The sequence below is a fragment of the Sus scrofa genome, chromosome 15 (genome assembly GCF_054392235.1).
Source record: "Sus scrofa isolate SSC_HxYL_T2T_F1_AM1 chromosome 15, Sscrofa_HxYL_maternal_Yorkshire_Landrace_v2.0, whole genome shotgun sequence".
NCBI lineage: Eukaryota > Metazoa > Chordata > Mammalia > Artiodactyla > Suidae > Sus > Sus scrofa.
In genome coordinates this window covers 24,470,485-24,493,057 of record NC_139397.1, presented here as the reverse complement: position 1 = coordinate 24,493,057, position 22,573 = coordinate 24,470,485, and the positions used below count along the sequence as shown (strand labels likewise).

At 35.4% G+C, this 22,573-nt stretch overlaps 1 protein-coding gene across 5 annotated transcripts in view; it reads right to left on the bottom strand.

Moving 5' to 3' along the window:
- LRP1B (LDL receptor related protein 1B) overlaps nt 1-22,573 on the bottom strand; it is a 1,884,722-nt gene that overhangs the window by 978,834 nt on the left and 883,315 nt on the right. For all 5 annotated transcript variants that reach the window (XM_084998912.1, XM_084998914.1, XM_021076285.2 and 2 more), the window contains one exon: nt 10,808-10,970. In XM_084998912.1, the coding sequence (XP_084855038.1) occupies nt 10,808-10,970 (163 nt within the window). The remainder of the gene's footprint in view (nt 1-10,807; nt 10,971-22,573) is intronic.

Sequence of the window (22,573 nt, the reverse complement as noted above, 5' to 3'; positions counted from 1 at the left end):
AGGGGTCCAATTGGAGCTGTAGCCACCGGCCTACACCAGAGCCATGGCAACACGAGATCCAAGCCGCATCTACAACCTATACCACAGCTCATGGCAATATTGGATCCTTAACCCACTGAGCAAGGTCAGGGATCAAACCCGCAAACTCATGGTTCCTAGTCAGATTCGTTAACCACTGAGCCATGACAGGAACTCCCCTAATATTTAGTTTTTAACTAGAAGTTTGTACTTTTGATCACCTTCCTCCAATTTTTCCTATCCCTGCCTGGTGCTTCTGGTAACCACAGGTTCTATAAATTGTGGGGGCTGTTTTGTTTTATTTTTATTTATTTATTTTTTATGGTCATACCCACGGCATATGGAGGTTCCCAGGTTAGGGGTTGAATCAGAGCTGTAGCTGCTGGCCTACGCCACAGCCACAACAACATGGGATCTGAGCCCCATCTGCGAATTATACCACAGCTCACCTACACCAGAGCTCACGGCAATGCTGGATCCTTAATCCACTGAGCGAGGCCAGGGACTGAACCCATAACCTCATGGTTACTAGTCGGATTCGTTAACCACTGAGCCACAACAGGAACTCCTGTTTGTCTTTCTCTGATCCATTTCAATTAGCATAATGCCTTTGAGTTTCACCCATGTTGTCACAAATAGTAAGATATTCATTTATGACTGAATAATATTCAGTGTGTATATGTGTGTGTGTGTGTGTGTGTGTGTGTGTGTGTGTGTGTGTGTGTGAGACAACCTCTTTGTCCGATTATCCATAATTTCCCATTTAGGTTTTGTCCATGTCTTGGCTATTTTAAGTAATCCTGCTACGAACATGGGGGTGCAGGTATCTTTTCAAGTTAGTGTTTTCATGACTTTTGGATATATTCTCAGAATTGGAAATACTGGATAACATGGTAGTTCTATTTTTCATTTTTGGGGGATATTCCATAATGTTTTCCATAGTGGCTATACCAATTTACATTTCCTCCATCAGTGGATAAAGGTTCTCTTTTCTCCCTATCCACATCAGCATTTGTTATCTCTTGTCTTTTTCATCATGGCCATTCTGAACGGTATAAGTTGATATCTCATTATGGTTTTAATTTGCATTTCTCTAAAGACTAGTGATGTTGAGCATCTTTTTATGCACCTGTTGACCTTTCATGTATCTTTTTTGGAAAAATGCCTACTTATGTCCTTTGCAGACTGTTTAATTGATTGGTTTTTCTGCAATTGAATTATATGAGTCATTTATATATTTTAGATACTAATCTTTTATGAGATATATTGTTTGCAAATATTTTCTTCTCATTCCATAGGTGTCTTTTCACTTTGCTGATAGTTTCTTGTATTATTTAGAAACTTTTAAGTTTGATATACTCCCAGTTGTTTATTTTATTTTTTATTTTGTTGCTTGTGCTTTAGGTGTCATATTCAAAAATTGATTACCAAGACCCATGTCAAGAAGTTTTTCTCTTCTAATTTCCTTTAGAATTTCATGGTTTCAGGTCTTACATTTAAGTCTTTAATCTTCTTTTTTTTTTTTTTTGGCTTTTTGCCATTTCTAGGACCACTTTAAATGGCATATGAAGGTTCCCAGGCTAAGGGTCGAATCAGAGCTACAGCTGCTGGTCTACACTATAGCCACAGCAACACAGGATCTGAGCTGCATCTGTGACCTACACCACAGCTCGTGTCAACACTGGATCCTTAACCCACTGAGTGAGGCCAGGGATTGAACCCACAACCTCGTGGTTCCTAGTCGGATTCGTTTCTTCAGCACCACAACAGGAACTCCAAGTCTTTAATCTGTTTTGAGTTAAATTCTGTGAATGGTGTAAGATATGGGGCTAACTTTTTAATTTTATATATGAATACCCAGTTATCCTAGCACCATTTATTGAAGAGACTGTCTCTTCTCCATGCGTATTCTTGGCTCCCTTGTCAAATATTAGTAGGCCATATATGCTTGAGTCTATTTTTGGGCTCTGAATTCTGTGCCATTGATCTATGTGTCTATATTTATGACAGTCCCATATTTTTCTGATGATAGTCGCTTTGTAGTAGAGCCTGTGATCAGGAAATGTGATGTCCCTGCCTAAGCACAAGGTTTATAAGCGGTAACAAAAACATTTATCTATCTAAAACCAAGAAAAGACCAAAGACTCTCAATGTTTTCTACTTCCCTTTGTATGATATAAAAAAATGTTGAATAAAAATCACTTGACATTGAAAAACATCCACCTTGCAAGCCAGGTTAATTTATCCCAAACCAAACCCACAAGAATCTGGCTCAAGGGAAAATATCAATTTTGGTTCAATGTCCTGCAAGGCCCAGCAGTCAAGCAGAACAAAATATAACTCAGAATAAAAACTGAATGTTGTTTTACTTCTTGTTCTTGTGCTGATTTTTTTTAATCCTCTGGTTGAATATTATTATAATGCATACAGTAAAGTCCTGAATTTAAGTTACATGTGCAAAAGGAATTATGTCGAGTGCTTATTTTATCATTTTAAAATTTTGTCCTTTCCTTTGTGGTGTTTATAAAGCAAGATTCTCTCAAGTTTTTCTTTTAATGACATTTATGCCTGATTTATTATTTATCTTAAAAATTTCAAATAAATTACTACTTGTATTTTATTTGTTGCTTATAATTTTTAATTAATATAATAACCATATATTCTGATTTTAATATTTTATATTTGATGCATAACTCTATATACTCTAAGCTCTGTGAGAGAATAGATTATATCACTATCTTTGACAACCTGATTACATGTGAATGCTATAGGAAAGTTGTCCATATATTTTCAAAAGTAGAAATACTGGCTTATTACTATTTCTTGTTTTCATAGAACTCTATGTAGGAAGCAGTTAGAAATAAACTTTAACTAGTTGAAAATATAAAATTATTCTCTTCTAATAACGGCAAAAATTCTTCCAATATGAAAACTATTCTTTGGCAGAGTGAGAAAGTTTTCATGACACCTTAGAATCATTTTACAGTTGAAATGATTATTTATTTAATATTACCCATGTAGCTTAGAAATATGCACATAGTTTCCAAAAGTGTCAGAAGATCTGAGAGAACTAAAGCTCTAATCAGTTACTTATACTCTCTCTTTAAAGACACAGTGGTGTGCTCTTCAGAGTATCCCCACCCCAGCCACTTCTCAGTATTGTATAAAAAGATATAGAAAGCAAACAGAAACCAACTCTCATTTGCCTTGAAAAATGATGAGAAAAATATTCCTTAGAATGAGTTTTAACAATCTGGGCTAACAGGAAATGGAGGCACTTTTGGAGAAGATGAAATGAAGGGTTGGAAAATAATATTTGTACATATTCCAAGCAGGTTAAGCTAATGAAAAGTGACCCTTGAGTACATGAGAAAAACAAAGGCCAGACAAAGGGCTGCATGTGAGAGATGGTCATACTGCAGTGGTTGTGGAAGAAGTTGGTTCATAATTCATTTTTCTTCAATGTTATCTTGGTCCCAAATCTGCCCCCATGTTTTCTGTCTTTCATGTGCCAATGGTAAAAATTGTATATGGTTGTCTCATTTAGATTGGTGTGTACCCAGTTTTAAGCAAGAATACTTGAGAGAGTATCTGCTTTGGGAGCTCTTCTACACTCAAGGAAGAAACAATGCTGCTTTTTAACTGAATACCATTTTTCTACAAGGAATTCCTAAAACTTCACTATCTTTGTTATGATCACAGGTGAATTAGTCTGAAAAGTATACACGAAAGATAGCATCAGACAATAAAGAAGTAGGAGAAGCCAAGGTCTTTAGTAATATTGTTGAGCCAATAAATTAACCAACTCAGAGATTATCCTAAATCTAGATTTTTAGGTGAAATAATAACTTCTTTCACAATTTAGGCTGTACACAGTTTTTGTTACTTTATCTGAGCGGACAGATTAATTAGAATGAGAATTCAGAGAAGAAATCTCTTTAAAGGGGAATGGCTGGAAAGTTGGGAAGACACTAAGTATAATTACTAGAAATAAACTCAAACTCAGTAATTTAGAGATAAGGCTAGCAAACACTGAAATCTTATATAGAGTAAAAAAAATAAATGAGAGAGAGAGGAGAGGGAGGGAGAGAACTGCAACTGGAACAAATAGACACTTAATGTTTTGCATTACTTTGACATTGTGAAAGGTGTTAGTCAGGAACACAGTGGGAGTTGAATAAATTTGGGCTAAGTTTCCAGTAAAGGCTATATTAGACATAATAAATCACTCCAAGTTGTGCTTCCATATTCCCAGGATAATTACAATATAATAGAATAATCATTTGTAACTAAAGGAGAGAGTAATTAAAAGGCAATGAGGAAATGTCTATACAAGAGTTTGGAAAGAGGTGGAATGTAGACAAAATTAATTGATGAGAAGAAAAGTTATGAGTTCTATATAAAACAGCTCGTATAGATTTATATATATTTTTTAACTTTTTATATAATGATTTTTTTTCCATTATAGCTGGTTTACAGTGTTCTGTCAATTTTCTACTATACAGCTTAGTGACCCAGTTACACATATATGTATACATTCTTTTTTCTCCATTATCATGCTCCATCATAAGTGACTAGACATAGTTTCCAGTGCTATACAGCAGGATTTCATTTCCTTCTTAAACACAGCTTTGAACCACTAATTTCAGTCAAAATAGTGCAAATCATGACATGCATACCTGTTGTTTTACCTTTTCACATCAGCAACTCCTGAAAGGAACTTTGGATTGAAATGTTTCAAGTGATGATTCTCCTAAGGCACTTAGTAAATTGGCCTAAGAGAGGTAGATGCCAATTTCTTAGATCATTCTCTATGAACCTAAATCCAGGATTATTAGACCCATTCAGAGAGTGCAGTAATAGTTTAAAATGGGGAATTTGGAATTCCCGTCATAGTGCAGCAGAAATGAATCTGACTAGGAACCATGAGGTTGCAGGTTTGATCCCTGGCCTCACTGAGTTAATAAGGATCTGGTGTTGCTGTGAGCTGTGGTGTATGTAGGTCGAAGATACAGCTCAGATCTGGCATTTCTGTGGTTGTGGCATAGGCCAGCAGCTGTAGCTCCAATTCAACCCCTAGCCTGGGAACCTCCATATGCCATGGGTGCAGCCCTAAAAGCAAATAAATAAATAAATAAATAATAAATAAAGGAATATGTACATAGATATTTAGATAGCTTAGAGATAGATAAAAAGATAGAAATAAAGCTAATGCTATAATGATATCCACTTGAATTTTGTTGATACAGGTAAAAAAATGCATTGGTAAAAATTTTGAATTGAGCCTAAAGAGCAGTGCTCAAATAACTCCCTTGTCATTCTCCTTCATACAGATGAATTCAGAGGTCTGACCACCTGAGTACTACACCTATGTTTAGGTCCAAGATTGTTGTTTCAAAAACAAAATTAACAGACCACAATATAATTTTAACGGTTCCTTTTGTTCTTCAACCTTAAAAATAACAACAACAAAAGCCCCTTTAAGTTCAAGATGCCTAAAAGGAGAAGTACAGCAGGTTAGTAATATATTAATTACAGAGAATGATTGTTGGAGCCATTAAAATGTCTGCATGTTGTTCTGAATTTTCTTCTAATAAAGAAGAAGATGCAAGAAGATACTGAGGGAGATTAAGTTTACAATATCTTAAAGAAACACATCTCCCCTTGAACAAGAGAGGGTTGCGTCTGATTGTGGGAACCAGACACATAGCTATATTGCAGTTTTTAGAGACCCAAGAATTATCTATCTATCTAATCTATTTCCCTAGACACAATACCTTTGTGTGTGGGTATGTGTAGCAGGTAGTTCTTCCTTAACTGAGCACTTGGGCACTGTAGCCAAACTTTTGTAGTTTCAAGAATAACAGCCAAACTAGCATGAATTTCTTTTTCCTTCTATACAATTTCATAGATCAAAGAATTGTTCTTACCAGAGATCTTAGCACCTTAGCACACACATTTTTTTTCTTTCCTTATTAAGCTAAGAACTTTCACATTTTCATTTAAAGAAAGTACTTTACAGTTTCTCTTTGGCATATCTGAATTGGCAGCATCACTGCTCCTGTGTTTGGGGCCATTACGTAATAAGTAAAATAAGGGTGATTTGAATGCAAGCACTATAATACCATAACAGTGGATCTGATCACCTAGACTACTAAGTGTCTAAGTAGGTCAGGGGACACAGGACAAAGGGATGATTCACACACTGGGTTCAATGGAGCTGGATAGCAATACACTACTCAGAATAGTGAGCCATTTAAAACTTGTACATTGTTTACTTCTGAAATTTTTTATTTAGTATTTTGGAGCATGGTCTACCACAGGTAACTGAAACCTCAGGAAGTAAAACAATGGATAAAGGGAAACTACTATAGCCTGAGGGGTTTAACAGCCAATGTTCTGCAACAAGTCTATTGTCCTATTGCAAGCATACAGTGAATGCAAACTGTACTGTGGAACCTGGGCTGGCTCTAGGAGTTACCTAACAGATGTGAGAAACTTGATATCTACCCCAAGTCTCCCCTTGTTTCATCAGCATAGGCAAACTTGCTTCATTTGCTAGCTTCTGACATTCATACAGGATCTCAGATTAGAATTTCATTCCTTCAGTCCTCTCCCTGATGGCTGTTAACATTGATTCTATTTTTAATTTCCAGCCATGATTAGTTTCACCAACAGTAGGGAGCCAGTGGTGATAGGAAAGGGCTTATTAACTATTAAACACTGTCAATCACTCCTATCTGAATTCAACTTCTAAGACTTAAGCTTCATTCCTTCTCTGTCTCCTGGCAGATGGACTGCTATTATAGAGAACAAAGACAACACATTTTCCCCACAATACAGACATGGGGTCTTGGATTCACAAGTAAATCCTACAGATCACTCTGTCAATTCATGTTATACAAGTCAAAAGTCCACCTGACATAGAAAAAGTGTAAGCATGTTACTTGGAACGTAGTCAATTTCTGTTTCCCATGATATGGGAGATTTCTTCTCTCCTTCAATTTAGGCACGTCACATAACTCTATTGAATTTAAGTTCTATACATAGTAGCCCAAGTCTCCCAAAATATTTTCCCTCAAATTTTCAAATCCAACTTCATCCCCAAAAATCTCTCTTTAATTTTACTCTATTTTTCTAATATTTATCATTCTTAGGGTTAATTGATCCCTTCTTTTGTAATATTGTTGTAACAATTTGATACTCATAGTGAAAAGAATCTTACAGCAAGTTTAGTGTGATGATTTTAATTTAATAGGAAGTGTAGAGCCACACGTTAGAACTCAGACTGTAAACTAGTTCTATTCCTGAACTCAGTTACAACCTTCATCAGACTTAAACAAATTGAAACAATTTTATATTCAAAAATACAGTTCAACTGACAAAGTTAACTTTGAAGAAATTTTATTCTTTGACTTTAGGAAGACCTTGTAGGTAATCCAAATACATCTTGCATAATATCAATTATTAAAATTGTTACTTTCTCCCTATACCCATAGTTGCTCTATACTTTTCTCCTCCAACATCATACATAAATTTCATCTTAATTCCCAGACCACACCATTTTTATTTTCTCATCCCCCCCTTTCTCAGTACTTGATTATATAACATATTTAGTGTATATAAAGTAAGCCATTTTAGGAGTGTTTGTACTAGAGAGTTGGTCAAGAAATGAAAAGATCAACTTTAATAAGATGGAATATTGGTCTCATCACTCAATTCATAACAGTATCATAAGTGTTGGAAAGAATAGTAGTTATTTTTGAGATAACATGATAAAGAACTTCACATATTTTACAACTCAGAAAGTATTAAAGTGCTTTGTATGTTTGATATTGCTGAATCCTCACAATAGCCATTGGTGAAGGATTATCATTATTCACATTTTTAAGATAAGAAACAAAGGTACAAAGAGGCATCTAACTTCACACAGCTAGTAACTGGTGTAGCTAGGATTTGATCCCAGGGAGAGTGACTTCACATTAAACTCTTGATCATTAAACAAGCAGAGCTCTAATAAATACTACCAGAAAAGCTATTTTTGATATTGGTTGGGTTATGATCTCTTCAAGCTCTAATGACTAAAGAGATAACTTCAGAAATTTTTTCAAAGAACTATTGGAAGAAAATATTGCTGAAATTTGAAAGGAAGAAGAAAATATCAAATGTCTTCAGAAAAAAAGCCTGAATTAATGAGTCAGTCAATCTAAACATCACAAAAACAAAGAGAATGAATAAATAATGTTTATAAACAATCTTTTCCTGGAAAATTTGACTTGGAGCCTGGTCCAAGTCATATTGAGAGCCTAGAGAATATTATTCACCTATGTTCAATCTATAGAGAACTAAAAATTGTTTTTCAAATTTTAGAATGATAATAATTATATTGTTGCCATAATTCTTAGATTAGAAAGAAAGTAGAAGATTGAGAAAAGAAAAGTTAAAAGTATAGCAAAGTAAAAAAGTATTTTTTCCACATAGCCTTTGGTGATGTCAGGCCAATCTCCATCTATTTCCATACCTATTAAGGTCATGCCCTAAGAGTAAGTTCAGGCTTTTAAGGCATTCTGAGGTTTTCTGAACTCATAACAGACACAGGGAAAGAAATATCACCTCATATAATTAGGAAAAGGTAGGAGAAATGTCACTGGTGGCTCCCCTTTAGTGGATTGTGCAGAGTTGTTTTAACCTCAACTCTTCACATTACTCTTGAGCTTTCCCAAAGTCAAAGTTAAAGAAAAAAACTGCTGTTACTTCCCTAGATAGCATCCCATTAACCCTAGGCAAAGTCTGAGAGTAAGAAAAAATAAATAAATAGAATATTTTTGAAAGTGTTCTATTACAAACAGGATTATATTTATAAAAGAGCCAAGCTTTCTCTCCTCTGATTTCTACCATGATTGAAAAACTGTGCGAGAGAGACAGAGCAAACTCAAATAAAAAAAAAAAACTCCACAGAACCTATTGTGATAAATGATACATGACAAAATTACATTTAAACAGTTACTAGGCCCAAAGGAATCCAGCAGAGAAGAAACGCAATGTGGGGGTTTTCTACGCCTAATTCCTTTGACAAAAATGACAAAATATGGTTCTTTCATGTAATGACAGGGAGAAATAGAAAGCTTGAGGACATAAAATATGCTGCTGTTCAGAAAGGGAGATGGTATTCACATATTTCAGATTGGCAGTTCTATTTGAAAAGGGTCTCTGGATCTTTGTTTTTAAGAATGGAGAAGGATGTGAGTGGTAGAAAGAGTGAAAAAACACAATGGCTTCACCTCTTAACACTTTTGACAGACGAGATTGTCTAAAGGTAAGATTTTAAATTCAGTTAGCACATCCAGGGAAAAACATGCAAGTGAATATATTTCTAAACAGGATGCCAAAGAATATGGTTAGCGCATTTGTAAACTTCCAATTCTTCCTTACTACCCTTATCCAACACCCAAAAAATCAGTTTAAATACAACTTCTTTTACTAATGTCTTCTGAAGCATCACTGCAGTCAGATTGAGTCAAGTAACCATCTGCCGCAAATACAAATAGAGCTACATTCAAGAATTATATTGCACAGCCTTCCTAGCAAAGCTCTTACGTGCAAGCTGTTCTTGTCAAAACCAGAACCATTGTGATGATGCATCTTAATATTCAATCAGACTTTAAGTAAAGAGTGACAAAAGTCCACATATGGATGACAGCTGTTTCTTCAGTAAATATTTTCCCATTTATTGAATGGAGGCTTATGGCAGTTTAAGATATGTTCCATCAGACATTTCAGCCTGAACTGCCTGGGGATGATTAAAACAACAAGGATAAAATCTGAGTTTTCAAATCTTTGCTACAACTTACATGTGGAAAAACACCAACTTTTCCAACTACAGTTGTGCACTGTCCCCTTAATTTGAGAGTATCCTTTCCCAATAGTTACTGATAAAAAGTGAATTTATAGAACTTTATATCTCCCCACTCCAATAACACATAGTGTTTGTAAAAGTAAAGCATAATTCCTGCATTAATTTTCTAATTATATGAACAAAGTTACGGGGAATTTAAACATTTATACCTGTACTTTGGCAAATTATAAAATAGTAAACAAAGATGAACAAGCCTATTACCCAAGCAGTTCAGATAAAATAAGGCTACTTTTTAACCAGTACAGTGGCTTATAAAATTGGAAATAAAAGAAAACGTGAAGATAGATTCTGATGATTAATTTAGTGAAATAATAATATAGCATTTACATATCAATAGCTAGAGGGGACAAGTTGGTTTCAACTAACAATATAAACTTAGTGTTTTACTAGTACACTTGAATATGTATTTTGCCCCTTTTATAAATCCTATATGTTGTTCTGAACTTGTATGTTAACAATCCATCTTTCAGGTAGCATTTTCAAAGTTTGCTAACTACAAGGTCCACTGCTAAGTAACTTAAGCCTCCCTTTAAAACAAAAACAAAAACAAAAACAAAAACTAAAACTAAAACTATGCCAGGGCCTTTCTGTGGTGACCCCAAAGCAATTCTTGGGAAAGTAGCAGGTTATTTGTGTCTTAGGTTAGCCCTTTACTACTGAAGTGTTTAGGAATTAGTATTTTCCAGCTTCCACATGGGAGGTTATAAAATTTTTTTTTCCTTCCTTCAATTCAGCTGTTCAAATCAACACTAAAATTTTTTGAGCATATTGTTTTATATTCCACAACTCTCATCATATTCTTTATTTTTTTCATAAACAGAAACTGTTCCAGATCAAATGCTATTTAAAAAAAAAAAAAAAAGAATTTCTTACCCTGCTATTGGATCTACTGCTATGGCCTTAGGATTCTGAAGCTCCAAATCAATCAGAGTGACACACACAGACCCATTGTAGTCACAGACAAAGATCCGGTCACTGACATGGTCCACAAAATAGAGATTTCTGGTAAGCCAGTCAATCGCCATTTGCTGCACGTCTGAAAAACATACACACAAAATCATTGAAATCAGATTCAAATCTAGTATCATAAACCAAAGAGTATATAAGTCTCCCCAAATCCCCATAGAGGATATTTCAAAAGTATAGGCAATATTATGATTAAAAACTGCAAAGACAATTTCTTGCTATGCCAAAATAAGTGTATAATTAGTCTATAAGATAATGGCTATCTCTTGATAACTTTCTTCTTACTAACTAAGGATTGAGGATGACCTAGAAAAAAGGATAAAGGGTTTCTAAATCCTAAAAACCAGATATTTATCATATTTCTCCTAGTTTTTGCAATTGTCGAAAATAGTTCATTTAACCAAATGAGCATAACCAGTTCAATGATACAGCTAAATGCTTTAGTAGTAAGAGAGTAAATTTTTCTCAGTTTAAGGTAAACCTTTATTTTCAGACCTCATTCTATTAAAAAAAAAAAAAAGGAAGATTGGAAAAGGAGAGTGTAATTCCCTTTGTATACAAATATCCAACACTTGTAAATAAAGAAAGAGGAAGGGTGATACTTTTTTGTTTGTTTGTTCTATGGTATATGTAGGCACTGCAAAACAGGACTGCTCAAAGACTGATTAAATTTCTAGAAGTGTATGTTGAATAGTACTTCCTGCAATGATGGAAATATCCTATATCTATGCTATATAATAAAATAATGATTAACCAACTATATCTAATGAACACTTAAAATGTGTCTAGTGTGACTAGAAACATGAATATTGTATATCATTTTATTTATTTATTTATTTTGCCTTTTCTGGGGCTGCACTAACAGCATATGGAGGTTCCCAGGCTAGGGGTCTAATCAGAGCTATAGCTGCTGGCCTACATCAGAGCCGTAGCAACGCTACATGGAGCCGCATCTGCGACCTACACCACAGCTCATGACAATGCCAGATCCTTAAACCACTGAGCGAGGTCAGGGATTGAACCCGTAACTTCATGGTTCCTAGTTGGATTCGTTTCCACTGTGCCACAACAGGAACTCCGATTGTATAACATTTTCATTAATTCAAATTTAATTTTTTTAAAAGTCGTAAGCTAGTGGTTAGTATGGAGGGTGTACCTTTAGAAGAATGTATCTGTTTTTGACTTGAGTATTTATCTATTAGAAAGAATAACCCCCAAAGTTATGGTTTTTTAGCCTATAAAACATTGACCATATTTACATTTCATGTGTAACTATGAATCTCATCTAGTCACATATGAAACATTCTTTTTCTTTAAAATGCCTATAAATATGTATTTCCATTATTGCCCTAAGACTGTTCCCCCAACAATGCCACAAATAAATTTCTGGTTCATATGCATTCTTGGATTTTATGACAGTGATATTTTCTATTTATAATTGGATACCACCTTGTTTGAACTTAGTACAGATCTATGGTTCAATGACTAAGTAGCTTTTCCTTCTGCCATCTGAGCCTAAACATTCTTCCTACTCTATTCTTCAAAAGACTTTTAGTAACATGTGGCTACAGCAAATGATATTCTCTCAACAGAAAGGCTAATATAGATGTATGCGTCATCATTATATTTGTAATGATATATATGGTCAAAGCAAGGTAGAGAAAGCAGCAATTTTGTGCAAATTTCTATTCAATCCTACAAGGACAAGCAGAAAGCTGATATTTCAATTCATTAGATAGATATTTTCAAGCCATCAATTATTGTTTCATTTCTGAATTACAGAGTCTTTATGGAAACATAAGTATTTAAATGTTCCACAATCTGCATGAAACAGTTAGGCAGCCAGGATTTTAGGAAACTGAAATATTTCTCTGTCTCCAGAAATGTGGAAATGTATACTTTGCTTTGTTTCTTATTCCCTTTGCATTATTATATCAGCTAGAGAACACAACCCACTGGTACAAATGTCATTTCAAACACCTAGGGTTCAGATAAAGTATATGCCAAAGTCCATTCAATGACCCATCTCTCATTCTAGGAATGCAGTTGCCTTAGTCTACGCAATTGTAAATTCAGACAAAAGAGCTGTGTGACAGCATTCGCACCTTCTTTCAAGTCTGTATCACTGTAGAAATAGTCTCTGCTGTTGAAACAATACGTATTGTTAACAACCATTTTAGTTTGAAGCAGCAAGGTCTCACTAAAGAATCTAATAATTAGCCAAACACAGTGACGGTGGGAATTGGTTTTGTTTCCTTTTCTTATATTTGAAGTTTCTATCTGCTTTTAATGTGATTTTATTAAGAATGGAGAATTGAAGCAATTAAACAAAGAGTTCAAGTAAGCAAATGGATACACAGACAGACAGATAAGTGAATAAAAAATTTGGATAAAATGTTTAGAATGTGTTAGGAAATTTTTATAATATTACAAATATGTCTCCAAAATTTTATTAAGACCATTATTACTTTACTGTTACAAGAAAAAAAATTAAATATGTTCCCGCTATTAGGTTCTCTGATTTCCTTTCATTCATTCTTCAACCAAGAGTCACCAGAATTTTGCTTTCACTGTTCTTTTGAAATAACTGCTTTATGGTCACTCAATTTCTTTTTTTTTCTTTTTTTTTTTTGGTCTTTTTGCTATTTCTTTGGGCCGCTCCCACGGCATATGGAGGTTCCCAGGCTAGGGGTCTAATCGGAGCTGTAGTCACAGGCCTACACCAGAGCCACAGCAACGCGGGATCTGAGCCGCGTCTGCAACCTCCACCACAGCTCAGGGCAACGCCGGATCGTTAACCCACTGAGCAAGGGCAGGGACCGAACCCGCAACCTCATGGTTTCTAGTCGGATTCGTTAACCACTGCGCCATGATGGGAACTCCACTCAATTTCTTAATTGCCAAAAGCAAAGGTTGCTTTTCTGTTCATATCTATAACATGTGAAAATATTGACCACTCACTTCTGAATCATAAAATAATCTAAATATCAATATTGGTAAACTTTTAAATTACAATGAAAAAAAATATTGAGACTATGTTATAGTCTTCAAATTCCTTTCAAGGAGATTAAACCCAAAGCCCCAAGCCAAGATAAAAATTACCAGACCCTTATCATTGTCCCACCTGTCTCACTATAATGCCCCTTCCTCTGCATTGAACAACCTGGCCTGCTCCTTTCAAATCCCTACTGGGAAAGGTATGTGACCCACTCCTCACTCCACCTCTACATAACCTATTCTCCATACAAATAAGGCATCTGCCCAAGACCAATCAGAGGATCAAATACGCCACATACAAAGACCAATCAACATTCCATCTTTGCACATGGACAGTGGGAAGGAGTAGGAAGAATCAGTGGGCTAGGAGTGGTGATAATTAGGTCTCCACTCAGGTCTACAGCATAGGGATATAAAAACCCAATGGTAAAGTGGGGCGGACCCCTTTTTTGACTCATGGGGTGGCCTGCACACTCTCTTGCTCTCTCTGAAAGCGTACTTTCACTGTAATAAATTTGTAATGCTCCTGCCTTTCAATGCTTTGTTGCAGTGGGCAGGGACCGAGGAAACAATGCAATTCTATCAAGTATTTTGAAACATGTAAGGTATCATATAAATATAAGTAACTATTAATCTTTTTCAAACCCAATAAACATTAGGTGTAAAAATGTATAGTTGTACCCAGTGAAAATTAATTTTAGAATTTAAGGGAAATTTTTTTAAAAGATGAATACAATAATCTAAAATTGGATGAACAACATTAGTTTTTTAATCATATCATAAGGTAATTAATTACCAGAATCACTGAATATAGAACTTAAACATTTATTTATTTTTAACTCAATGAATTTTATTACATTTATAGTTGTGTATTGAGTGATCATCACAACTCAATTTTATAGCATTTCCATCCCAAACCCCCAGCCCATCCCTATTTATTTATTTATTTTTTTTTTAATTTTTTTTCAGGGCTGCGCCTGCAGCATGTGGAAGTTTCCAGGCTAAGGACTGAATTGGAGCTGCAGCTGTCAGCATACACCACAGCCACAGCAACACTGGATCCTTAACCCAACTGACAGAGGTCAGGGATCAAACCCTTATCCTCATGGATACTAGTTGGGTTCATTTCCACTGAGCCACAAAGGGAACTCCTAGACTAAACACTTTTGATTCACTAAAATGAAATAAACGCTCAGTGTTACAGACTGAATTGTTTTCCCCCCAAATATATATGTTAAACTCCTAAGCCCCAGCACCTCAGAATGTGACTACTTGGAAATAAAATATTTATAGAGTTTATTATGTTAAAATGAGTCCATTAGGGCGGGTCCGAAACCAAACTGACTTATAAAAAGAGATGTCCTTATAAATAGAGATCAGGACATACAGATACACTGGGGATGCCTACACATAAGGAAAGGCCTTCAGCAGGCCAAGGAGAGAGGCCTCAGAAAGGCTAAGGCCTTAGGCTTTCCTAAATCTTAGACTTCCAGCCTTCAGAACTATGAGTAAATAAACTGTTGTTGGAGCCACCCAGCTTAAGGTATTTTGTTACGGCAGCTCTAGCAAAATACTGCTACACAAGGATTATTTAATAATTGATACCACAAAATAATTGAGAACAAAAGTCAAAATCTTGCTAAGAAAAAAATATAAAAGGAATGTATGCTCTTTAAATGCCAAACTTGACCATTGTCTAACAGGCCCTCTCAAGGTTTAGTTAATTCTCCTTTTCTTAATTCACAATATAATGCTGATTAGGTTGCAATCTTTATGAAGTTAAATATTAATGTGTATATTGAAAAATTATAAATAATCTCTGTCCAATAGAGATGCAAATAATTTTCATAAGGTAGTAAATATAATCCCAGTTTTACCATCCAGTGTGACATTAAGTAATTTTATATCTAACCTTACAATCTTAAACCAGAATTATTTCTTTCATTTCTTGTAAATAAAATTCAGTCATTTTTGTACTCCTTTGAGCTAGATTTACTATCCTGCTGGTTCTCTTATTAATGAACGAAACAACTCCTTAACATATGTTTATTATATATTTGTGAGTCATGGTTTTAGCTTTTTTAAAATAATGCAGCAACAAATTTGAGTACTTGTTTTTTTCTTTCCTTATTTGCTATATGATCTTCAACTAGCCAGATATAGCAAATATAAATTCCCATAAGGACTGGAAAGGTAACTTAAATAGGCAATACATGTTAGCAGGGACTGACAAATCTAGATCATGGCTTAAAAGTAGGGAGTTCCGGAGTTCCCGTTGTGGCTCAGTGGTTAACCACTCCGACTAGGAACTATGAGGTTGCGGGTTCGATCCCTGGCCTTGCTCAGTAGGTTAAGGATCCAGTGTTGCCTGTGAGCTGTGGTGTAGGTTGCAGACGCAGCTCCGATCCCGTGTTGCTATGTAGGGTGGCAGCTACAGCTCCGACTGGACCCCTAGCCTGGGAACTTCCATATGCCATGGGAGCGGCCCTAGAAAACGCAAAAAGACAAAAAAAAAAAAAAAAAAGGGACTTCCCATTGTGGGTCAGCAGATTAAGAACCCACCTAGTATCCATGAGGATGAGGGTTTGATCCCTGGCCTTGTTCAGTGGGTTAAGGATATGGCATAGCTCCAAGCTGTGGTGTAGGTTGCAGATGTGGCTCTGATTCGACCCCTAGCCTGGAAACTTCCATATGGCACAGGTGTGGCCATAAAAGGGAAAACAAACAAACAAACAAACAAACAAACTATACATCTATCCAAAAAGGCAAGCTTAATTTCAGCTGACTATTTTGATACAGAAATGCTTTATGGTGTCAAAGAAACCCAAAATAAGAATTGCTGGATTTCCTTTGAAGTATCCCAGTTTTAAAATAGGGTTTATTTTTTAAAATTATGAAGAAGTTTGTCTATCAAATTCTGCCTGCAGCCAAATTGGATCAAAGGCCTGTAGTGTGATTATACCAAAGTAAAGCAAAGAGAATACATCATTTAGTTCAGCCTCACCCTCCTACTTAAACGTATGTTCTATTCCATAAAAACCTCTGTTCTTATATTAAATAAATATAATGTCCAGTTTACAAAATGGTCAGATAATTATATCAGGCAACAAACATTAAGAACCCAGTATAATGACATGTAGTAGATATCCCACAAATATTAGTTCCTAGAGGGAACTAAAAGATTGCACTTTAGCTTATGTCTCTGCAAAAGCTTGTAATATGCATGCACTAGAGAATAGCACAGAACTAGAAAAAACAACAAATTGATAATAAGATATTAGTAATTGTGTCTACAAATGTGTCTACAAATGTTTTCATACTGCTTCCACAAGGTAGAGTTCCATTCTCTTTCACTTGAATGTGGGCTGTTCTTTGTGACTGACTTGTTAAATAGACTGGTAGAAATGATAGAGTGTGATTTTTCAAGTCAGTCATAAAAGGTATTATAACTTCCTTTTTTTTCTCTCTCTCTGGATAGCTCATTCTCATGGAAGTCATCTACCATGCTATGAGGATACTCAAGCAACCCTCTGTGCAGAGGCCCACGTAGGAAGGAGCAGAGGTCTACAGTCAATAATCACAAGAAAGAGCTTGGAAGCCATTCTGCCAGTCCCAGTTAAGACACTGGATGCCTGCAGTCCTGGCCAATGTTTTCATTTCAACCTCATGAGAATTCCTATAACAACCACCTAGCTTAGTATCCCTGAATTTCTGACCCACAGAAAGTATAATACATGTTTACTTGGCTTTTTTTTTTTTTTTTTTTTTTTTTTCTTTTTACCACTGCATCTGCAGCATATGGAAGTTCCCAGACCAGGGAGTTGCACCTGAGGTCTATGCCGCAGCCACAGCAAAACCAGATCTGAGCTACAAATGTGACCTGCCCCACAGCTTGGGGCAATGCTAGATTGCGACATCCGCTGAGAAAGGCCAGGAATTGAACCCACATCCTCATGGACACTATGTCGGGTTCTTAACCCGCTGAACCACAATATAAACTTCTAGATGTTTGCTATTTTTAAGAAACTAAGTTTAGGGGTAATTTGCTATGCAGAAACAGATAACTAATGCAGTAATCAAATCCCTATAGTTTTTAAACTTAGATTTTGTTGACTTCCCATCACTTGAAAGCCATTTTTAGACCTATATCTAAACTGTTTTACCAATAATAGTTTTGGTTCCCTTAAATTACTTGAAATGAAGCCTAATGCTAAAACATAAAGGATATTCCATAAATGCTCATACATGAACTCAGGGAAATTTAAAAAATAACTTGTATTGAAATTTTCTGCTCTATTTTTACAAAGTGTAGTACTGTGATGAAACAACTATATTTGATATAATCAAAGTAGGGATCCTTTATATGGACCCCTTCTCAAGAAGGGCAGAGTAGGAGAGTCTCAGAATAATGAGGAAAATAAGACAAGGTAATGATTTATAGCTGTCGGTCCCCGAGGACATTCTAAGAAGGATGATATTTGACCTGAATTCAGAGGGACAAGATGTTAGCCACATGGAGATTGGGCAGCAGGGCCTACCAAGGAGGAATGAGCTTGGCATATTTATTATAAAAATAAGTAGAAGTAGGAGCTAATCATAGGTAAACTATGGATGGATGAGAAAAGATGAGGTAGCAGATTATCAGAAGCAGGTAGACTAGAGTAAGCAGATGGAATTTGTAATGATTCCCCATAAAACCAGGGGTTATTTTGGCTTAAATGTGATTTTTAAGTTTTTATCATATAGTAAATGTACATGATTTAAAAAGCAACACCCCATCAAGACTTAATGGTGAAAAACAGCAGTGCCCACTTCACCTCTCTCTACTTACTTTCAATTATTTTAGCTATTTCAATTGTATTTACTTCCGTACTTTTATATGATGTCTCTACTATAATTTTAGTTTTTAAAGTTTACATCTAATCTATTAGTTTTCTACCATACATGATGAGAGTTAATTCTTTATACCCCCCACCTATATACATATACACATTCATATTTTCTCTCCCCTTATCCTTCCTCATTCTTAATTTTTAATTAATTCTCAATATATATATAATTATTATTATTATAAATCTTTGTTGACAGATGAAGAAAGTATTTTAATATGATTATACTTCCTTCTTAAACAGTTATTTTAGTGTTCCAATATTTTGTCTCTCTTTGCAGTAATTAATTACTACATAATTCTTAAACAAACAAACAAAAGACTCTGGGAATGCAAATTGTTACAGCCACTATGAAGAAGATGAAGTATGAAGTTGTTAAAACAAAAATAGGGTTACTGTATGTTTCAGCAATAGCACTCCTAGGCACATATCTGGCAAAGATGAAAACTCTAATTCAAAAAGATGCATGTACCCCAGTGATCATAGCAGGGCTATTTACAACAGCCAAGACATGGAAACAACCTAAATGTCCATCAACAAATAAATGGATAAAGAAGATGTGGTACATATACACAATGGGATATTCAGACATAAAAAGAATGAAAATGTCATTTGCAGAAAGATGGATGGACCTAGAGATTATCATACTAAGCGAAGTAAACCAAAGACAAATGTCATGTGATATCACTTATATGTAGAATCTAGAAATGATAGAAATTTACTTATTTACAAAACAAAAAAAGATTCACTGACATAGAAAACAAACTTATGGTTGCCAAAGAGGAAAAGTGATGGGGGTGGGAAAGGATAAATTAGTGATTTGGGATTAAAATATACATACTACTACATATAAAATAGATAACCAACAAGCACCTACTGTATAGCACATGGATCTATAATTAAAATCTTATACTACGAGTTCCTATCATGGCTCTGCAGAAACAAATCTGAGTAGTATCCATGACTCAGTTTTAATCCCTGGCCTTGCTCATGAGCTAAAGGTCTGGCATTGTGGTGGGCTGTGGTGCAGGTTGCAGACGTGGCTCACACCTGGAATTGCTGTGGCTGTGGTGTAGCCAAGCTGCTCCCGCTCTGATTTGACTCCTAGCCTGGGAATCTCCCTGTGTCACGGCTTCAGCACCCACCCCCAAAAAAAAGAAAAGAAAAAAAAGAAAGACACAAAAAAATCTTGTACTAACATAAAATGGAAAAGAATCCAAAAAAGAATAAATATGTGTATATGTAACTTGATCAATTTGCTGTACACCTAAAACAGAGCATTGTAAATCAACTATACTTCAGTTAAAAAAAACAAAAACAAAACAAAAAAACCTTTAAGATTTCTCTCCAAGTGAAAAAATACAGTAATCTATTCTTCTTTTTGCTAAAGCATTGACATCCTCCCTGCCTTCTTCTTATTCCATTTTGTAGTGTCTGCTCCATAGCCATAGTCTCGGGGCTTCTTTTCACTAATCCAGACATTCATTGTTTAACTGCTTTAGAAATAAAACACCCCATTTTCTGTTCAAGCAGGGGGTAAGAAGTCAACTGGCTGTGGAGAATGGGGGAGGGATTTTAGGAGCCTCGCTATTCTCAAAACAGCTTCTAAACTAACTCTCTTATTACTAACCTTGTCCCTATCTGTCCCTTCAGAGGGATGGAGTCTAATTTTGACCCTTTCTGGGGTTCTTCATCTTGGTACTCAGCAAAGCAGAAAAATATCCACCTAATTCATTTATCATTTAATCATCCATTCTTTAGTATTCTAAATTATCTCACATGCTTTGTTTTCTCTCTTTTATCTTTTTGGGTTAATACAATTAAAGATTTTTTTAAATTGTACTTACACTGGAATTCCCAAAAAGAACAGATATACTATAAACACTTTTGTTCAATCTGTAGTCTTTAACATAAAATCCCTGAGGACAGTTTCAAGCAAGGAAGTTAGACATCTGTTAAAAGCTTTTTAAAGACCATACTAGGCTCTGTGTGGATAAAAAGATATAAGTCTGACAGCAGGTGACCCGTTAGGAAGATCCTGCAATTTTCAGAAGAGATATGGTGGCTTAAAGGAGTATCAGAGCAATGGCGAGGTTATGGGGCATACACTTACTGTATTTCCTTTATCAACATTAAATATGCATCATATTTAAAGAACCACATTTAAGTTATTGTCTAGCATAGGCGAAAGAGCCAAGAATGATATAAATTTTGAAGACACCACAAAAATGTCAAAAACACTCCAAATACAGATTATGTCTATCCACATTTCTGTTATTTTTTATGAATATTTTAACTTAACATTTTTACTTCCACTCAGTGTCCCTTAAGCTATGATGTTGCCTTCACTGAAGAGTGTTACAGTGTTTCTAATATAAATGCAGAGAAAACCAGGTGAAAATGAAAATATGTAAATGATAAGATTATAAGGAAACTATTATATTTTCCTCAGTTTGTGTGTCTCTTGGTATTAGTGGAAAATTAACATTTTGCTTTTATACCATTTTTCTTTGCTAGAACATTTGAAAATGTCCTCTGAATGATGAGATGATGTTACTGCACTTAATTTTTTACCTCATCACAATCAGGAAGTGTGTACTTACTTTATTCCTAGACAATATTAAATAAACTGAATTGAGCAATCAAAGGTTCTGACTTCCTGGCATAATAATTAAAATGGTATTAAAGAAGTTCAATTTGGGTGTACTATGAGCGGGTACATCCTTAATCAGGAACAGAATCTGTGGCATGTTATGGAGCCCAATTTCTTTTCCTTTAATTAGGGAAAGTTTCTTTCTTCTTAGGCTCCGATTCTGTTTCTTAAACACATGAGATGTAGTCAAAATGAGTATTAGTTCTTGGAGTTCCTATTGTGGCGCAGTGGTTAACAAATCCGACTAGGAACCATGAGGTTCAATCCCTGCCCTTGCTCAGTGGGTTAACGATCCGGTGTTGCCGTGACCTGTGGTGTAGGTTGCAGATGCGGCTCGGATCCTGCACTGCTGTGGCTCTGGCGTAGGCTGGCAGCTACAGCTCCGATTAGACCCCTAGCCTGGGAACCTCCATATGCCACAGGAGCAGCCCAAGAAATGGCCAAAAAAAAAAAAAAAAAAAAAAAAAAAAAATGAGTATCAGTTCTTGATAATAGTCATAAAGTTCTACATGCTATCTATGTATGTCTTTATGAAAAAAGACAAAGAACATGCGTCATGTGGAGGGTAGGCCAATATCAGGTATGTGAATGGGTCTTGTATATTTTTGCTTGATGTTTGTTAGAAAGGAAGGATAGATGAATGAGCTTTTCAACCTCCTTCCACTTTCCCGCTCCACTATTTCTCAACTCCTTCTAACCCAAGCCACAAGCCAGTTGCATTTCCTAGGGTGGCTACACTTAGAAAAAATAAGAACAGTTTACACAAAGGTATCGTTTTTTTTTTTTTTTTCCCATTAGGCAAAACCTTCCTTTGACCTGAAATTCAAATGGATTCATCCTTCATTCTACTTTTATCTCTTCTCACTTCACCCGGTATTAAATCTATTGGCAAATCTTAAGGCCTTCATCTGAAACAGCACTTTCTTTCCATCTCAGCTGTTATTCTCCTTGCTCAAGATACTGCCCTCTCTCCTATGGATGCTGCAATAGCTTCTCAATTGTGTTCTCTGCTTCTCTTCTAGATACACTATCACAGTCTTCACAGGGCACTCTGGGTGATAATTGTAAAACACAAGTTCTATCATGACACCAAAAAGAAAATACATTCTTTATAGTCTGAGTTCTGTGTTACAT